We start from the raw sequence: 18,298 nt of genomic DNA on the forward strand, positions 1-18,298 counted from the left end.
GGAACGGTGGCTTGAGACTTACCAATGAACAAACGGCCACAGTGGGTAAAGAGAAAAGGGGAGACTAAACCATTATGCTGGTAGTGCCTACTGGTCTGAGACACATGGGCTGACTATAAATAGCAGCCACTCCTGTTGCAGCATGTGCAGCCCCTCTTTCTCATGGTCTTTACACTTCTAGGCACATCTAAAACTAATCTCCCTCTAGAGCCTATAGCCTAGAGCAAGAAAACATTTTAATATTTGTGTTAATATGTCAAATTAGCGTTTGCTAATATGTCAAAAGAGTGTTTGCCCTATGGCACTCTGTTTAATCTTGATAATATTGAGTCCTATAGGCCAACAGATCAAAACATGAACCATCCCCGGATATGTAATTAGAAAACAGTTTCACAAAAACAATTAGTGCTAGGACTTGCTTTTTATGCACTCACAGTTTCTTTCTGTCTCTTGTGGCTGTTGAAGGAGACCATCCTATTCACTCCTTTAGAGCCATAGATATGTAAAACTGAGTGGGCTCCATAGAACTGTAAGGATAATTAATGCCAGTAGCAACCATGTCGGCTCTTCGTTCTGAGAATGTGATAATTAGGACCAGTTTAAGCAGATCAATGAAGGGCTTGGGAACTGCCTTAACTGGTGTGTGTCTGTGTCTCTTTGTATTTAACAAGCTGCCTTTAGTGGGCCAGACAATGTGTACGTGTGCCCACACTTCCACAAACGGTTGACTTCTCTGATAATTGGCTCTCCCTATTTTTATGTATCCAATAGTCTCTCACTCTGACTCACACATCTGCGTACACAGACCCCTGACACACGCACGCACAAACACACACACGCACGCACTCACTCACTTACTCACAAACACACACACACATGCACACTCTCACACACAGACACACACACGCACACAAACACACACACACTCTCTCTCTCTCACACACACACAGAAGGACACACACACACACACAGAATGATCAAAACCGCCTCTCTCGACACTAATTCACTCACCTTGGGGTGAAGCTTCACAGCAGATGCAGACATAGAGATACAAAGCAACCTGAGGACTATCAAGGTAAGCCTGATTTTCTGCTAAAACAAAACGATCAAAATGAATTAAAATAATTGCATTGCGCGGACACATACATGATTCATACGTATAATTCATTTAATCTAGCATCTTCAGTGATTCATTAGCCACGCTCAGTGTTAGTTTATTACAGTAAATTCCCTGTAATAAACTGACATTTTGACCATTGTACAAGGTGTAGGTTTTCCTTCTTTAAATGCAGTGAATAGAAAACACTGTACAAAAGCTTGCAGTCCCTTGCTGTAAATTCTCTGAAAATAACTTTCATCAAAAGTGTGCCATATACTAATTAATAATTCATAATTAAAATGAACATTTTGTCTATTAATGCATTGCATCTGTCTGTGTCGTTCATTTATTTAAAAATTAATAACTATGTCTATATCTCTATATCTAATTTCAACGATTCTTCCACTTAGTCCAGCCAATCCTATTTGTTGTCATGCGACCGTCCAATTACTTTGCGCTGGAGGCGGGTATGGAGCAGGCGGTCCCCTGGGGTTGCGACCTCTTCACTTTTGTGACATCTGCCGCCGGCCACATGATGAGGACCCTACAGAAACCCCGCAAAAACCGGCCCTCCAAGCGACAGGTCAACCACCGGCGCTTCCTGCACAACATGATACAGAGGTCAGTATCAGGAGGGTGAATCTGTATGTGTGTGATTATTATTGTCTCCTCTCTATTGTTAACTTAAAAAAACAACACAACAACATGGCATCTCCAACAATTGATCTCACTGTCTCTCCCAACAGGAAGTTCTCCAACATCGAGGCTGCAAACCAGCGACTAGCGTCTGCTCTACTTTGTACCAAGGAGGAAAACACATCTCCCTCCTCCCCGGGCCAGAAGCCTGTGACACCAGAACCATCCGTTAAACCCACCACTGGTGATGGTCTTGCTGAAACAGCCAAAGACCCCATGACAAACACATCAAAAGACATTGAGCAAGCTTCAAAGTTGGGTTCTGACTCGGCCTATGGCTCCTTTGAAATGGAGATCAGTAAAAAGAGGCAGCCAGAGTCTAGACATTTTTTGGTAAGCCTTTCCAAATCCCAGGCTAGCACCGGCACATGGAGAGGGAAGAGCCAGGGGCACAGAGCCCCAAAACCGGCACGCCAAAATATGATCGGAAACAAGAACCAAACTAAACCAACTTCCTTCTTGAACTCTCCTGAACACGCAGAGGTCAACCATCAACCTGGAGTCTCGCACACCATCTGTTATGATAAGACAACCCAAAGAAACAGAATTCATCTCTCAGAAGTCAATGTCTGTACTGCGAGGCTCAAAGAAACTGACAACAACAACAAAAACGACCCACAAGTCAAATCTGCCTCGGACTCTGATGTCATCATTCATCTGGACGAGGACCTTGGCCTGTCCCTCTCACCGTCCTTCTCTCCGGATCTTTCCCCGCTGTCCCTTGACTCTTGTGACTTCTCCGTACAGTCCATGCTGGACATGTCCACCTGCTTCCAGAAGAACCACAAGGAGGACACCGTGGAGAACCAGTGGACAGACATGATGGAGGTCTTGCAGACAGAGGTCATATGTAGAGACGACCTAGAAGACTGCATGAACATGGAGGAGTTTTTTGAAAATGTGTGCATCTGTCAAGAGGGTTCCTCGGAACTGGAAGGCGATGTGTGCTGTGATGACATTACCACGTCAGCTATGATCCATGAGCCAGGAACTTGCATGGGGAATGAGATCTTCCAGATCCAGAGCAATGATAATTGTGGATCCGAGGCAGAGCATATGAAATGTATTGAAGGTAAATACGGGTATGGAGGTTCTGATACTTTTCAGAGTGTTCTTGGATTGCCTTTCAAAAATTTGACCAGTGATCAGAGAACCTCCCAAAATCTTTCTGCCGGCAGAAGTGAGATAGTCTTTACCAAAACAGCCTCAGACCAAGACAAAGACAACCAATCAAATTCAATCTTTAGCATTTACCGTTGCAACAACTCAACACTCAACACATACCCCTGTGCACAACAGGAGAGTTCCTGTGCATTTGAAGCGTGTAATAACAAAACAGGCACACACTTTGAAGGTGTGGCTCAGTCCTTCTCTGCTCTTACTGAAACTCAGTACCATCCCATACTCACCCCTCCATTTGAGAACGACTGGCTGTTCACAGAGATTGTGTAGCAGAGGATGAGTGAGAAAAACAAGTTCCTTATCTCAGAAACATTCCTAAAGGAGCATCGGGATTTCAGTTTTCGACTGATTAACTTATACACAATGCATGTTGTCCTATTTGATTAATTAAATGATATTACCAGGTAAAATGTGCTACTATTTATTTGTGAATCTATTTATTTTATTTCTTTAATAATTAATTTACTGTGCATTCTGTGAAATGTTTATTTAGCGTAATTGCAGTAAGTAAAAATAATATATAATAAATGATCAGCTGGGTGATTTGTGTATGAGTGTATGTGTGCACCTGAAAGAAAGAAAAAGCACTGTTGAACAGTGCTGAAAACCAACCCCAGGTAATATACTGACCCCATTCTTATGGTTCATAATGCAAGCATCTTAAACACAAAAGCACCAGTTAATCGGAGCGCTATTGTCAAATCCCACTAGAACGAGGCCGCATTAAGACGGATTGGACTGTTGCAATACTTTCTGTACATAGAAAGGTTGGATGGATGCTATTTTTAAATATGTAGATAAATATTGCCAATATAAATGCACCATGCTTGACATTATTAACATTGAGTGTCATATGTTGTTGCAATCATATTCCTTACCTAATTCACTCATAGTGTTTGCTTGATTGTTTGTATGGTCACTGTATAGTAATGTTAGGGGATGATATTCCTATTATGGCCTAACACAAGAAATAGAACGTGGCTTGAATGATCTTAAAATATGGGTGTAATAATTACATGTTGAACTTGAGGCTTGAACTTCCAATGTAAATTAACACCGGGGCAAACCTTTGCAATGATATTAATCACCATTGCACTTTAGACTTATCATGAAACACAATAATGAACAAGATCAGGAAAACCCTTATAACCAAAGACTACAATTAGCTATTTGGCAATACATACCAGATAATGTTATAAGATTTAAATCACTGATTCATGTAATTCCTTGTTTGATAAAAAACAACAACACAACACCTGTGTTCTAAGCTACACATCCTTTTCCACTTTATTCTCAATTGAAATAAAGGTGCAAACATCAGCCAACATCGGTATGTGGACGTAGAAATGTGTAGTACTACAAATGTGAGCCGTCCAATGTCTTTGTGTTTCTGTATCTGAGCCTCCTGTATACTTAAAGCTGTGTCATACAGGCAAACAGGTGCTATGTACATTCCTAACAAAAATGCAAATAAAGACCTTTATGTCCTGGAAAATAAATACAACATACGTGAAAAGTGCTCAGATATCTTCAAGGCCAGGGTTTAAAAAGACAATGTCTATTTTAGAACTGTAAAAATAACAAGATTAATAGTCAGGTCCGGTCTAAGGTAACGCCACACGCATCGATAATTATATAAGTAGTTTAAATTTAAAAAAGGAAATAATTAGGACTTAAAAGCCTGCTTGCCCTTTACTGCAGGAGTCTTTTTAGACACAATACCGATGCCAGTGTAATACAAAGTGCCATATTAATTACACTGTTATTCCGTTGTCCAATTTTCTTAACAGAATTTTTGGGTGAAAGGCTTAAGAAAGAAAATCACCAGATTGTTCTCTGAATGCTAGCCCTCCGTCGTCTGCATTGATCTAGATCTACAATGATATTACTCTAAATATAACAAATCAAAGTCCCTTTTCTCATCCATACGCCCACCATTTGGTTAAACAAAAAGCTCTCGTTTTTATAGAATAGAATACAGTTTATCAACATAAATGAATCATACATGTACAAGATGGCTGATTAAAACAAACATGATGTATTAGCTTAAAAATGACCCCATCAATCTTTAAAAGAAGCAGGAAAGCATTATTCCTTTGAGTAAAAAGTTACATTTATACAGTTCTCAACAGGCTAGAGTTAAGGTTGTTTTTGCAATGGTACACAACATGTAAAAGTCAACTTTTTTTTGTTTGTTCTGTAAGCAAAAATACATACAGCAAATAAACCAAAGAGTATGCTCAATATGTTGAACAGCACTAAACACCTGATTACCAGATAGCCATTCACCAGCGGATCAGCTAATCACCTGTTATGTCATCCGGAACCGTCACAAGACACTGACTGCTGAAGAGACCGCATCGAGGGGAGGGCCCAGCCCAAACACCAGCACCAGCCAAACCCACCGGGAGCCACCATGATATGCAGACCATAATAAACACTGACGGAACGCAACCAGCAATCGATAACTTAAGTTCATATTCAGAGCAACAAAAAAATATACAAATTCCAATTCCTGTAAGAAGTATTATATTAAGACTTAAGTTAAGCAGATGACTCATACACGCTACTTTAATCACTAACTACATACTATTTCTATGCTATTATTTGCAGCAACCGGAATACAGGAGGTGCGTTTTAGCATGGCTGCCTGCAGGTCGTTTCTTTTCTGCATGGATGGTATCGTTTTTATTTTGTATTTATATCATTATGACAATACGGTATGAAAAACATCATTTGGACTGGTCGAGTGAGTAACAACGTGAGGTAACTTTGATGCTAATCCAGTGCCAGCAGAGACCCTGATGTTTCTGAGGAGAGGTGTTGCTGGCTTTGCGTCAGATGCACATACGGTGTGGAATACCCCTCTGAGTTACCCTGGCTCACTGTCGTCATCCTCCACTGTCCACTCTCATCGGCTCTCTCTACCTCTCATAGTTCTTTGCACTAGGTTTTATCATTTCAAGTTCAAATCACAATTTAGAAAACATGGTAAAAAGTTATTTCACAAACAAGCACTCTGTGAGCCTCGACACGCACACCTTTCGTTTTGACTGAGTCGGCGAGGTCTAATTGACACATTGACCCTTGACCTTTTCACTTGGCATGCTTGCTATTCTCTAACATGTAAGATTGTCTAAACCCCTGGGAGGGTCAGTCACTCTCCTGTTCTGCACCAGCGGCTCCTCCACAACAAGGCGGTACGACGAGGAGCTGCGTTAGCATGGCTTAATACCGAGATAGCGGATACGAGCGATGATAGCCGTTAGCATTCGCTGCTCATTCAAGCTTTGCGCGGGATCAGCTGATATGATATGATCTAGCTAGGCCTGAGGGGCTGAGCGCTGGGAGGAAGGAAGGACGGGAGTTTAGTTTTTCTCAACAAATGACACATCCTTGCGATTGACATGCTTTTGCGTCCGTTTGAACGCTTGAGTAAATGCGTAACCTCTGCTTTCATCTCTGAGCCTTTCGAATCGATGTCTGCGTATTTCAACACAGGCAACATTATCAAGAACCTTGAACAGTCTTATGTGTTGATGTCTAGATGTGTGTGTGTTGTGTGTGTTGATATCTCCTCGTGTATGCACCATGTTTTGGGGATATGTCTTTTTCATCTACGGTCTATAAATATGGATGTAGTTTGTATCTGTGGCATACCCCCCACCCCACGCCTCTGAGTAGCAGAGGACCAATACATGCATGTTTATGTATGTCTGTGTGTTTGTGTGTGTGTGCGTGTGTGTGTGTGTGTGTGTGTGTCTGCGTGTGTGTATGTGTCCCCCATGTATGTGTGTGTTTGTGTGTGTGTGTCACTCGGCGTTGTTGGCAGTGTTGTTGAGGGTGTAAGGGGGCAGGGCCTCCAGGCTGTGGGGGTCCGACGAGGACGGGGTGGGGGTGCCCGGGAGCCCGGAGGAGGGGGTGGGCGAGGCAGGGGGGTCCTCAGAGTCCGAGTTCTCCAGGGAGAAGTCGTCCACCAGGGCTCTGCGGTTGCGCAGGCCCAGGGGCAGGGGGGCGCGCCTGGGGAGAGAGGAGAGCGGAGGTGGGGGTCAGGGGAGACCAACACTATGATAACCACATTAGCATGAGCGATGAGTGCTTTTTAGAAATTTATTTTTGTAATAATATTGTTGGTGATTGTTGTCTTTGCGATAAATGATGAAGTCATTATAGTGAGAAAGACAGTGTGGACCATGAAATTCTGGTGAAGAAAGGATAAGCGGAGGACAAAACAAATAATAATACAAACAAATAAAGAATCAAAACAACAAAGAAACTGAAACAGACTCACAAACACATCCACACCAACACGCGTGTGCTACACAGACGAATGGACCTACTTCTCTGGTCTCCACTCAGGGAGGCTGGATGGTGGTGGTGATGACACAGATGAATAATGTTAGATGGATACAAGTCATGCGACACAAACACAACAAAAACAAACAAACAAAATCATAGACCGTTAATGGGGGACAAATTAAAATTCATGGAATGAATCTTGTTTGAACTCTGTGTGTTTCTCTCCTTCTCTTTCTCTCGCTCTCTCTGTCTGTCTGTCTCTCTCTGTCTCTCTCTCTCTCTCCATGTCTATCTCTCTCTCTCTCTCTCCATGTCTATCTCTCCCTCTCTCTCTCTCTCTTTCCATGTCTATCTCTCTCTCTCACTCTCTCTCTCTATCTCTCCATGTCTATCCGTCTCTCTCTCTCTCTCTTCCTGTCTCTCTCTCTCTCTCCATGTCTATCTCTCTCTCTCTCCATGTCTATCTCTCCCTCTCTCTCTCTCTCCATGTCTATCTCTCTCTCTCACTCTCTCTCTATCTCTCCATGTCTATCCGTCTCTCTCTCTCTCTCTCTCTCTATCTCTCCATGTCTATCCGTCTCTCTCTCTCTCTCTCTCTCTCTCTCTCTCTCTCTCTCTCTCTGTGTGATGCCCTCTCTTCCTCCAGCAGTGCAGGAGCAGCCCCGGGTTACCTGAGCTGGCTGCGCAGCGCGGTGATCTCCCGCGCCATGCTCTGCCCGCCGTCCGACATCTCCTCCAGCTCCCTCTGCAGCTTCCTCCGCAGGGCGTTGGAGCGCGAGTTCTCCTCCTCCACCTCCTCCAGCTGCCTCTTCAGCTGCCTCAGGCGACCCATGGATTTGTCCAACTGGAAAGGAGGAGCAGGAGGGGAGAGAGGAGGGGGAGAGGGAGGAGGAGAGGGCAGGGAGGGAAAGGGAAGAGGGGAGGAGAAATACAGGAGCAAGGGAGAAGGAGAGGGAGAATTGTTAGGAGGTGAACAGAGCAGGAGAAGGGAAGCGTAGGACATGTGATTAACCTCAATCAGGAGGATTGATGGTGTTGAGGGGGAGATTAAATCCAGCAGATTAGGACGTTGGATGTTTTTAAAGGGGGTCTGTGTCTCGCATTTGGCAGACAGATTATTTTGAGCCCCCCAACCTTTGTTCTATCCTTTCTCACACACAGACGCCAGGGCTGGATTAGGCTTATCTTGGATTGAGACTGATGCCTCTCCCCTTTAAGGCTCCTGTTCTACATGCTTTTTGAATCGGTGCAGTGAGAGCTGTGAGCTTTGCCCTGGTCCCTCTCTCACAGTGTTGTTCATATGTCTGTTGCTAGGCGGTGTGGAACCTTTGTGTCTGACTGCAGACGTTTCCGTAGCCTGTATGCCTGCATGACATCCATCAGAAGGTTTCCTCACCTGCTCCCGGTACTGGTCTGCATGCCTCCTCTCGTCCTCAGACTGCATCATCACCTCCTTCAGCTTCTTCTCTGTTTTCCGCACCAGTTTGTTGGCTATGGCTCGCTCCCTGGGAGGGCACGGGGTTTAGGTTACATAGCGGATTACACAAACTAATGAATAGGGGTTTGGAATTCTGGTATGTGCGCGTGTGTGTGTGTGTGGGTGACTTTGTGTGTGTGCGTATGAGAGTGTGCGTATGTATTTTTGTGTATGCACACATTTCTTGGATCGTGGTTGCGTGTGTATACAAATGTTTTTGGATGTGTGTGTATGTGTGCATGGGTGTGTATATATACAAGTGTTATATATGCACACAGATGTGTGTGTATGTATGTGTAAGCATACTGTACATACATGCCTGCGTGTATGTGTGTGCATGCGTGTGTGTGTGTATGTCTACGTGCGTGTGTGTGTGCTTGTACCTGCGTGCGTGTGTGTGTATGTGTGTGTGCGTGCATAGATGCAGTGCGGCCCTCACTGTCTCTCCTGCTCCAGCTGCTCCTCCATGGAGTCTATCTTGGCCTCTAGGGCCGCCACGCTCAGCTTGTGCTTCCCCCGGACCGCCCCCTCCATCTCCCCCAGCCGGGACTTCAGCTCCTTGTTGCTCCGCTCCAGCTGCTCCCGCCCGGCCTCCGCCTTCTGGGTCAGGGTCCTCTCCCCCTGCAGCTGCACCGTCAGGGTCTCCACCTGCACACACACACACCGCCCCGGACCACCATGAGCAACATGTGTTGGAGTGTGAGTTTAAGCGTCAGTGTGCGTCCCTTCCTTCAAGAGTGTGACTGTGTGTATGTGGAGATTGTGTCAATTCACAAGCACGAGTGTGCGTGTGCGTACCTGTAGTGCGTTCTTGCGCTGTCTCTCGGCCAGCAGTTCAGTGTTGGTCTGCTCCTCCTCCAGCTCCTCCTCCAACTGGGTGATGCGTGACTCTAGCCTCCTCTTCTCCTCGCTCAGGAGAGACCTGGACACACACACACACACACACACACACACACGTAGACAGTGTTAGTGAAGCTCACATCCGTATACCAACATAAAGTGACCCTGAAGCGCATGTTGTGCATGGTATGTCTGTGGTGCAACGGTACTGACTTTCCAGAGCTGCTGTTGACCATCTCGTCCGCCAGCTCGTCTCTCTCCTGCTGGGCTTGTCTCTTCTGCCTGTCCGACACTGACAGCTCCTGCAGGCAGCAATACCAAAAGATCACAGAGATGATAATAATATAATATTGTTATATAAAATACACAATAGAGCAGGTGTTCCTCACTATTTACCTATCTCTGTCACTCACATGTGCACCAAATATAACTGTAATACAATACTATCACCAATAATTATACAGTATAGTCATTTTATATATAATATGCATATGCATAATATATATATATTTATACATAATAAGATTATAAAAAATGGTACGATAATAATATAATAATTATATTGTGTTTTAATACAATTCAAATATAATATAGCATACTCAAAAAGTACATCAAAACCTTCACAAATAGACACAGTCACACACAAAGACAGACACAGACACACAAACAGACTCATACAGACAGGCACATACAGACAGCCAGACAGACACATGCAGACACATACACAGACAGACAGACACATACAGACAGACACATACACAGTCAGACACACACACACAGACAGACACACACACAGACACATACACAGACAGACACACACACACAGACAGACACACACACAGAGAGACATATACACAGCCAGACACATACGCAGACAGACACACACAGACAGACAAACACACACAGACAGACACATACAGACAGACACATACACAGCCAGACAGACACACGCACAGACACATACACAGACAGACACACACACAGACAGACACACACACAGAGAGACAGATACACAGCCAGACACAGACAGACAGACAGACAGACACACAGAGACACATACACGGACACACAGACAGACAGACACCCAGGCAGACACACACACAGCCTCTGACCTCGGTGAGCTGCAGCAGCTCAGCCTCCAGGGTCTGCAGGCGCTTCTCGCTGTCCTTGGAGTGGGCCAGCACCTCCTCGCGGGCCAGCTTGGTCTCGTCCAGCTCCCGCAGGATCTCCTTCATCTGGGACTGCAGCCGACGCAGCTGCTTCACCGCCTCCTCGCGGCCGCGCGTCGCCGCCTCCACCTGGGCCTCCGCCTCCTGCAGCTCCGCCTCCAGCGTCTTCTTCCCCGCCATGGCCTGCGACCGCTGGCTCCGCTCCTCCTCCAGCTGGGTCTCCAGCTCCCGCAGCTGGGGAGCAGGAGGAGGTGGTGGTTAGGGGGTGGGAGTCTGTGTGTGTGTGTGTGTGTGTGTGTGATTGGAGTAATCATGGGGGACTTTAAATGTTTCTAAGCAATCCAACTGAGAGTCATTGTGGTGATCCTTATTGCCTTACCATCCTTTTTAATTGATTACAAAACTGGACATCATGAAAAAGTTTCTACTGGTTTTTCAATACTACTCAAAGACAACGAAACAAGTATATTGTATTATTATAAAGTTTTAATAATAGGATTATTATGATTAGTAGAATCATTATGGATATTATTTGATTGAGATAGCAATGGCGACTTTCTGAAGTCAGAACAACAGCATGCGTCCCACCCATCCCCTCTCCTTCGTCTCCCCTCCCACCTGTTTGCTGAGGGTGCGGCGCTTCTCCTCGCCCTTCTCCTCGTTGGTGCTGATCTCCCTCTCGAACTGGGCCTTCAGGGCCTGCAGGGTGACCTCCAGCCGGAGCCGGGAGTTCTCGGCCTCCGACAGCTCCTCCTCAAGCTCCTGGGTCTGCCCCCGCAGGCTCTGAGCCTCCGTCTCCAGGGCCCGCCGCGAGCGCTCCAGCTCGTGAACCTGGACGCAGTCAACACAACTTTAATCGTACGGCCCTCGATCACAGTTTCAGCTTCAGTGGGCTTCAAGGGCCACTTCTACTCAGCCCTCTAAAGGGCAAGGAATAAACTTTGATATATATCGAGGAAGAAAGCTTGAGAAGGAACACAGAAGAGAGAGACAGAGACACAGAGAGAGAGAGGGGGGGGGGGGAGAGAGGGACAGAAAAATATGACTTATTACGTTTTTGCCAACGTCGTCTTGCTGGTTGACCAGCTGTTCCATCTCCTGACGCAGCTGCTTATTGGACCTCTCCAGCTCCTCCCTCTGATCTGTGGCCTCCTACACACAAAGAAATCAAGATCCACAATCATATATTACTTGTTTTTCATTTAAAGAAAATCCCAACCAAAAACCAAAACCAAAATGTAATATTGAAAAAATCAGGGACTAAAAAGCGAAAAATACAAAAAAAAATTAGGCCGACGGGTGATGGTGAGGCGCGCGTTGCCATGGGTTACCTGCAGGGCCCGGACCAGCGACAGGGAGCGGGTCTCCTTCTCCCGGTTGTCGGCCTCAGCCCGGTCCTTCTCCTCTGCCAGGCGGGCACTCACGGCCTTCTCCTCCGCCAGTAACTGCAGGGGTCATAGGACATATGAAGACTTTGTTTAGACATAATATCCTCATGGCCCATCATTAATGTTTAATCATGGGGGAGGATAGCGGAGAGGGGGGGGGGGTTTGATTCCCCAGGTCCGCAACCTACCTGTAAGCATCCTATAGAAGGTGTCTACCCTCTACCTGCTCCCTAATGAAATGGATTTGACTCAACATTTACCATGTTATGCTTTGGATGAAAGGTTCTTGCCCAGATATTTCAATAAACCATTGAAGCCTGATATTGTATGATAGGTTTTCTAGTTAATCAGCACTATAATCTTCTTCTGGGAAGCCCTCAGTTGGGGCAGAGCCGCCTGTGCAGAGCATCAAAGCGATGTCTCCTAAAGCCTCGGGTCTCCGACTGATCTAATCTCCCCGCTCACCTGATCAAACTTCTTCTGCCTCTTCTCCAGGGCGGAGCAGTTCTGCCTCTCCTTCTGCAGGGCCAGGGTCATGTCCTCGATCTCCTCCCTGAGCCGCTCCCTCTGCCTCTCCACCCTCTCCTTCTCCTCCTCCTTCTGCCGCTCCCGCTGCACCGCTCCGTCCAGCTCCCGCTGCAGCTTCCTGCGCGTCTCCTCCGCCGACTCCACCGCCGAGTTCACCTCCTCCGACTGCTTGCGGAGCTCTCCCAGCTGTCAGTCAGGGAAACGTTGTTCTGTTGTGACCCTCGCTCGAATGTATGAGTGGTTTATAAATGTCCCTCCCTCGGGGGGCTCATTCAAGAAGCAGGTTTGAATATCTTAGAACGTAAACAGAACTCAATAGTAGAGTGAGTGCCTCCCTGGACCTTCTGGACTTTTGGTTTCAGAACAGCTGAATTCCCAAGGCCTCGTTGCCATTTCTGGGCTATCTTTTTTACCACTTGAAGCATTTCCACCCTGCGCCATACCATGATTTATTCACTTAAAAAAAATGAACACACGTTTCCTAGCCCCTGTAGGCGGGGCTATCACAGAGCTAGCTCGCTCTGTACCGGGCTTGCGCCGGCTCATCTTCACAGATCAGTCGCCATGGAAACTGAAATGAGAGTAGTCTAATCTTGGTATCTAAAACGAAATATTTATCTGGGTGCCACTGTTTAGTGTGTGAGGTTGTTGATTGGGTTCAGTGGGTGTATTTGATTGGGTGGATGTGAGGAGGTGTGTTGATTGGCCTGCCAGGCAGCAGCTAGCCTTGAAGACTAGCAGGGGCCCACGCACAAACAGCCAACCTCATCTCAGCAATGTGGGGTGTATTAGGTTAATTGTCTTTGAAGTTAATTAATGTACCATCTATTGAATTGACAGTTTGTGTGTTTTTAAGTTTGTCATGGTTACGGTCCAAAAATCCTATTAGATGGAGCATTTTAATAACTGAACTGGGAGGATATCGAACAAATGATTGGTAGAAACTATAAAATTGAGAGTTGAGCCACCTTGCAATCGTGGACATGGGGCTACTTATACCAAACATTTCTTGTGGGCCAACAGCGACCTCTGTTTCTTAGTGTGCGTGAGGACGTCCATGGGCCTACCTGCTGGGCGTGGGTCTGGACCTGGCGCCCGTTCTCCTTGGCCCGCTCCTCCTCCTCCTCTAGCCGCTCCATCAGGCCCAGCTTCTCGTCCTCCAGCGCCCGCACCCTGGAGGCCAGGCCCAGCTTCTGACGTGTCTCCTCCTGAAGCGTTTCCTGACAGACACACTCCAGAGTCACCTCCCAGCTCTCATGGCCTCTAAGCTTGTGGGCATGTGAAGAGGATTGTGTGTGTATGTGTGTGTGCCACTGTCTGTGTGTGTGTGTGTGTGTGTGTGTGTGTGTGTGTGTGTGTGTGTGTGTGTGTGTGTGTGTGTGTGTGTGTGTGCTTGCATGCGTGTCCCTGTGTCTTCTTTATTCTCAAGATTTGTATAACATAAGTGCATCCTTAGCATAGTAGCTATTGCAGAAATGAATCTGTTCTGATGTGTGTGCGTGTGTGTGTGTGTGTGTGTGTATGTCTGTGTGTGTGTGTGTGAATAGCCCCATCATTACCTGTGCATCACGCAGCTGGCTCTCCAGGCTGCTGACCTCCCTGGTGAGACGGAGGGACTTGGAGTCGGAGGAGGTCAGATTGACCGAGATGTTCTCAATCTCACTCTAGAATAAGTCACAGAAGGGGGGATCATCATTAACATCAGCAACAAGGTGTACAGAGACACACAACAATGATAAACTATAAACAACCTACAATAAGAAATATATGCACATGTATACATTGTTCCCTACGTTCAGTTAGCATGATGGTGGCTTGTTAATCTCAATATTATGTAGTTTGAAAGTTTTATTTCATATTTGCTTTGTTAAGGGTTGAATATTAATGAGTTTTTGGCCATAGACGTCTTCATATAAGTCCTGCCCTCAATTGACCAAATATGGTCGTTTCCACTGCTGGTTAAAACAATCTCAGGCAACGGCGTGCCCGGGAGAAGGAGTCCAGGGCTTCGCAGTGGTTGCGTGCTTACCAATGGGTGCCAGGCGCTGCATCCCCGGTGTTTCCTGTTAAACCATAGCTACCTACTATACCCTCTCACTGGTTCCCACCTGAAGCTTGAGGAGCCGCTCCTCCCGCTCCTCCCTCTCGCGGTCGGCCTGCCCCAGGCGGACGGTCAGCTCCTGGAGTTGGCCCTCGGCCCGCTTGCGGCCCCGGTCGCTCTCCATGCGGCCCCCCTGCAGGCTCTTGAGCTCCGAGGTCAGGTTGAGCCGCTCCTCCTCCAGCATGATCTTGGCCTTCTCCAGGGACTGGCGCGCCTGATGGGTGGGGAACGGGGGGTTAGTGACACTGCCACAGCCGGAAGGAGAGTACTCAAAATAAGTACGCTAGAGAACAATAATTGATTGGCTTCAAGCAGTGCCAGTGTTAAAAAGGTATTCAATCATTTTTATGCATATTAGATTCTTTTTATATATTCTGCTATTTGTCTAATTCATATTTTTCTACATTCTTTTAAATCATCAGAATAATACCCACAGGTATTATTCAGCATCCGCACAGAGACACACACACACACACACACACACACACACACGCACACACACACACAGAACCCCCCCCCCCCCACACACACACACAGTGGTTCAGAGTGTGTTGTATATCCAGGAGGAGCCTGTCCTCCCCCCTCACCCTCTTGCTGTTGTCCAGCTGCTCCTGCAGGTTGTCGATGGTGGAGCTGTGCTTGATGCGGAGCTCCGACAGTTGCACCTCGTGGCGCCTTGTCTCCTCCTCCACGCAACGCTGGAGGTCGCTGAGCTCCGCCTCCCTCCGAGACCTGGGAGAGGGGCCGGGCCATGGGGCCGGTGGGTCAGGTATGAGTTGCATCCCCCGCTGATCTCTCCCACACTATCACACCCCCTCTTCTGTAGTGTTGTCAAATGGTTCTTCCCCAGCCTCTCAGGAGTTACATTGGGGCCTAGTAGTGGGTTCAGGCCTCTGTGCTTGGAGCGCCACACTATATATGTTATATGTCGCTGGTCTTGAACAACAACCTGTGTTTTCTTTAATTGCTACCTTCACAATATGAATACACCTTTACTTGATCTAAATAGATAATATTCATCGTAGATAAACACGTTTTTCGGGGCCCAATTTTGGCTGGTGATAGCTAGTCATTCTGACACATGGTGGTAACATAGGGGCCCACTAATCCTTAAATTCAAGTATATTATTAACAATATATCAGCCATAATATTAGCCATTGTCAAAGTAGTATCGTATGAGCATGACATTTGAATTGTGATATATTGTTAAAAAGAAAACTCAAGTAATATGCATTACTGTATTATCTTCTCTACCCTGGCGTGGTGGTGAAGGGAAGGATACACACAGAGACCTCATGCAAACTTCACAAAGTATCTGGAATTTGAAGTGGGTATTTTGTATATATGGTTAGAAATAGTTAGAAATAGTGGAGCCATCACTCAGCTACTAGTGAGTGAAAGTCGTTGTGAGGATCTCTGTTTTAATTGTTTTAACTGTTTTAATAACTGTCTCTGCTCTTGGCAGCAATTTAGATTCTAGAGTGCTCCCGGCTCATTTCAGACCGATCACGGTCTCTCTTCCGTGATTTCTTGGGGGAATCCATTGAGGAGGGTTGCCTTCACGCATCTGTCAATCACAGGTGGGTGAAGGCGACACTTCTCAATGTTGGAGAAACTGAGGAATCGTACCTACACTAAATATAGACACATCTACAGTAACCAAAGTGTTTGTAGTGGACCAGTACCTGAGCTCCTGCTGGGTGGCGGTGGTGTCCAGGGTGTCCTCCAGTTCCGTCTTCAGGGCCTCCAGCTCCTCCCCCAGGTCCCTCCTCTGCTTCTCCGCCCGCTCCCTCATCCCCCGCTCGTTCTCCACCTCCTCCTTCAGCTCCGACACCTGAGACATGGCCTCCCGCAGGGCCCTCTGCGCCTCGGCACGGCGGGCCCCCTCCTCCTCCAGCCTGGGGTGAGAGAGAGAGAGGGAGGGAGAGAGGGGGGTGAGAGAGAGAGAAGGAGGGAGAGGGGGGGGGAGAGAGAGAGACCAAGAGAGAGGGGGGGGGGGGGGAAGAGAGAGAGAGAGAGGGAGAGAGGGGGGGAGAGAGAGAGGGGGAGAGAGATAGAGAGAGGGGAGTGCAGAGTTAGAGGGGGCCAGAGAGAGCGAGAGAGAGAGAGATACAGAAATAGAGTGAGTCAGCCAGAGAGAGAGAGACAGATACAGAAATAGAGTGAGTCAGACAGAGAGAGAGAGACAGATACAGAAATAGAGTGAGTCACAGAGAGAAAGTGGCAGAGAGAAACCACACAGGAGAAAATGGTTTGAACTTTGTTAGTCATTGCGGTTTAGTTGCACGACATACACATTTTATTGCATTACTTTATTATAGTTAAACCGTCAATTGTTTGAAGGATGCACAAACCATCTATTTATCTCTGACTTATCATACTGAAATCCATGGCCAGTAATAATCATTTGACGTGTCATGGATCATTTGTCGTATCCCGGGCTCCTGTGAACCAGTGTGTGTCCCACCTGCCCTGCAGAGAGGTTATCTCCTTCTCCTTCTGGGCCAGGCTACCCCTCAGCTCCGACGACAGCATGCCCATGTCCGACAGCTGCTCCTGGGCCTCGGCCGACTCATTCTCCATCCTCCTCTTCCATTTCTCCTGCTCCAGGCGGCCCTGCTCCTCACGCTTCAGGCGCTCTGAACACGAGAGAGAAAAACAGAAGAAGCAGACGTCAGACCGCGATGACGGCATTGCTGAAAGCCTTCGACAGGCCAGCAGACAACATGGAGGCAACTCGGTGTTAGCCAGCATGGCACTCAGCTGGGCTGTCAGCTGATTTGAATAATCATAAATGTGTCAACGTTCTACCACTCCGTGAGTGAGTTAAGCTGGTCTGAGCCAGACGATAAAGTGAGGGGTACCTTCTAGGTCGGCGATCACAGCCTCCTGTTTGTTCTTCAGCTTGTTCAGGCTCTTGGTCTTCTCCTCCTCTTCAGTCAGCTGCTCGCTCACCTCGCTCAGACGCTCCTCCAACTGCTTCTTCTCCTGGAAAAACAAAGATGGAAGCGATGGTTTGAGGTACTGAAGCAATGAATGGTAATTTTCTCTCTCTCTCGCTCTCTCTCTCTCTCTCTCTCTCTCTCTCTCTCTCTCTCTCTCTCTCTCTCTCTCTCTCTCTCTCTCTCTCTCTCTCTCTCTCTCTCTCTCTCTCTCTCTCTCTCTCTCATACACTGCGTACCTTGCTCAGTCGGTCTCTCTGCTCGGCTGTGCCCAGTAGATCGGTCTCCAAACTCTTTGCCTTGGTCTCCAGGGTGACCTTCTCCAGCAGGAGGCGCTGTCTGGACCCCTCCTCCTCCTCCAACTGCTCCTCTAGGTCCTAGGGGGAGACACAAGGATGGGGGGGGGGGGGAATGGTTAATATAGTGCACAGAAAGTGTGATGCTATCCTAAGCTTGATTAATTCAATACACATATCCCCTGGCATCAGTCAGGCCCACCTTCAGTAATTAGTAAAAGGTTTGATCATGATCTTTTTATACACATAGTATAATAACAATAGTGTTAGATCTGATTGT

The 18,298-nt window shown here is 47.0% G+C and overlaps 1 protein-coding gene across 7 annotated transcripts in view; it reads right to left on the bottom strand.

Annotated features, from left to right (window-relative positions):
- Window positions 1-4,238: 4,238 nt before the first annotated feature.
- myh14 (myosin, heavy chain 14, non-muscle) overlaps window positions 4,239-18,298 on the bottom strand; it is a 32,607-nt gene continuing 18,547 nt past the window's right edge. For 6 of the 7 annotated variants that reach the window (XM_079737108.1, XM_079737109.1, XM_079737110.1 and 3 more), the window contains 20 exons: window positions 17,962-18,099; window positions 17,645-17,768; window positions 17,248-17,419; window positions 16,466-16,678; window positions 15,367-15,511; window positions 14,787-14,993; window positions 14,238-14,342; window positions 13,746-13,898; window positions 12,616-12,864; window positions 12,094-12,207; window positions 11,816-11,914; window positions 11,381-11,593; window positions 10,706-10,996; window positions 9,807-9,895; window positions 9,552-9,675; window positions 9,193-9,401; window positions 8,673-8,781; window positions 7,948-8,120; window positions 7,318-7,341; window positions 4,239-6,997 (listed from right to left, as the gene is read on the bottom strand). In XM_079737108.1, the coding sequence (XP_079593234.1) occupies window positions 6,790-6,997; window positions 7,318-7,341; window positions 7,948-8,120; window positions 8,673-8,781; window positions 9,193-9,401; window positions 9,552-9,675; window positions 9,807-9,895; window positions 10,706-10,996; window positions 11,381-11,593; window positions 11,816-11,914; window positions 12,094-12,207; window positions 12,616-12,864; window positions 13,746-13,898; window positions 14,238-14,342; window positions 14,787-14,993; window positions 15,367-15,511; window positions 16,466-16,678; window positions 17,248-17,419; window positions 17,645-17,768; window positions 17,962-18,099 (3,159 nt within the window). In that variant the 3' untranslated portion in view covers window positions 4,239-6,789. Of the gene's footprint in view, window positions 6,998-7,268; window positions 7,342-7,947; window positions 8,121-8,672; window positions 8,782-9,192; window positions 9,402-9,551; window positions 9,676-9,806; window positions 9,896-10,705; window positions 10,997-11,380; window positions 11,594-11,815; window positions 11,915-12,093; window positions 12,208-12,615; window positions 12,865-13,745; window positions 13,899-14,237; window positions 14,343-14,786; window positions 14,994-15,366; window positions 15,512-16,465; window positions 16,679-17,247; window positions 17,420-17,644; window positions 17,769-17,961; window positions 18,100-18,298 lie in introns of all 7 variants that reach the window. The other variant, XM_079737112.1, reaches the window with a different exon arrangement.

Source organism: Pollachius pollachius (genome assembly GCF_949987615.1).
Source record: "Pollachius pollachius genome assembly, chromosome: 1".
Taxonomy (NCBI): domain Eukaryota; kingdom Metazoa; phylum Chordata; class Actinopteri; order Gadiformes; family Gadidae; genus Pollachius; species Pollachius pollachius.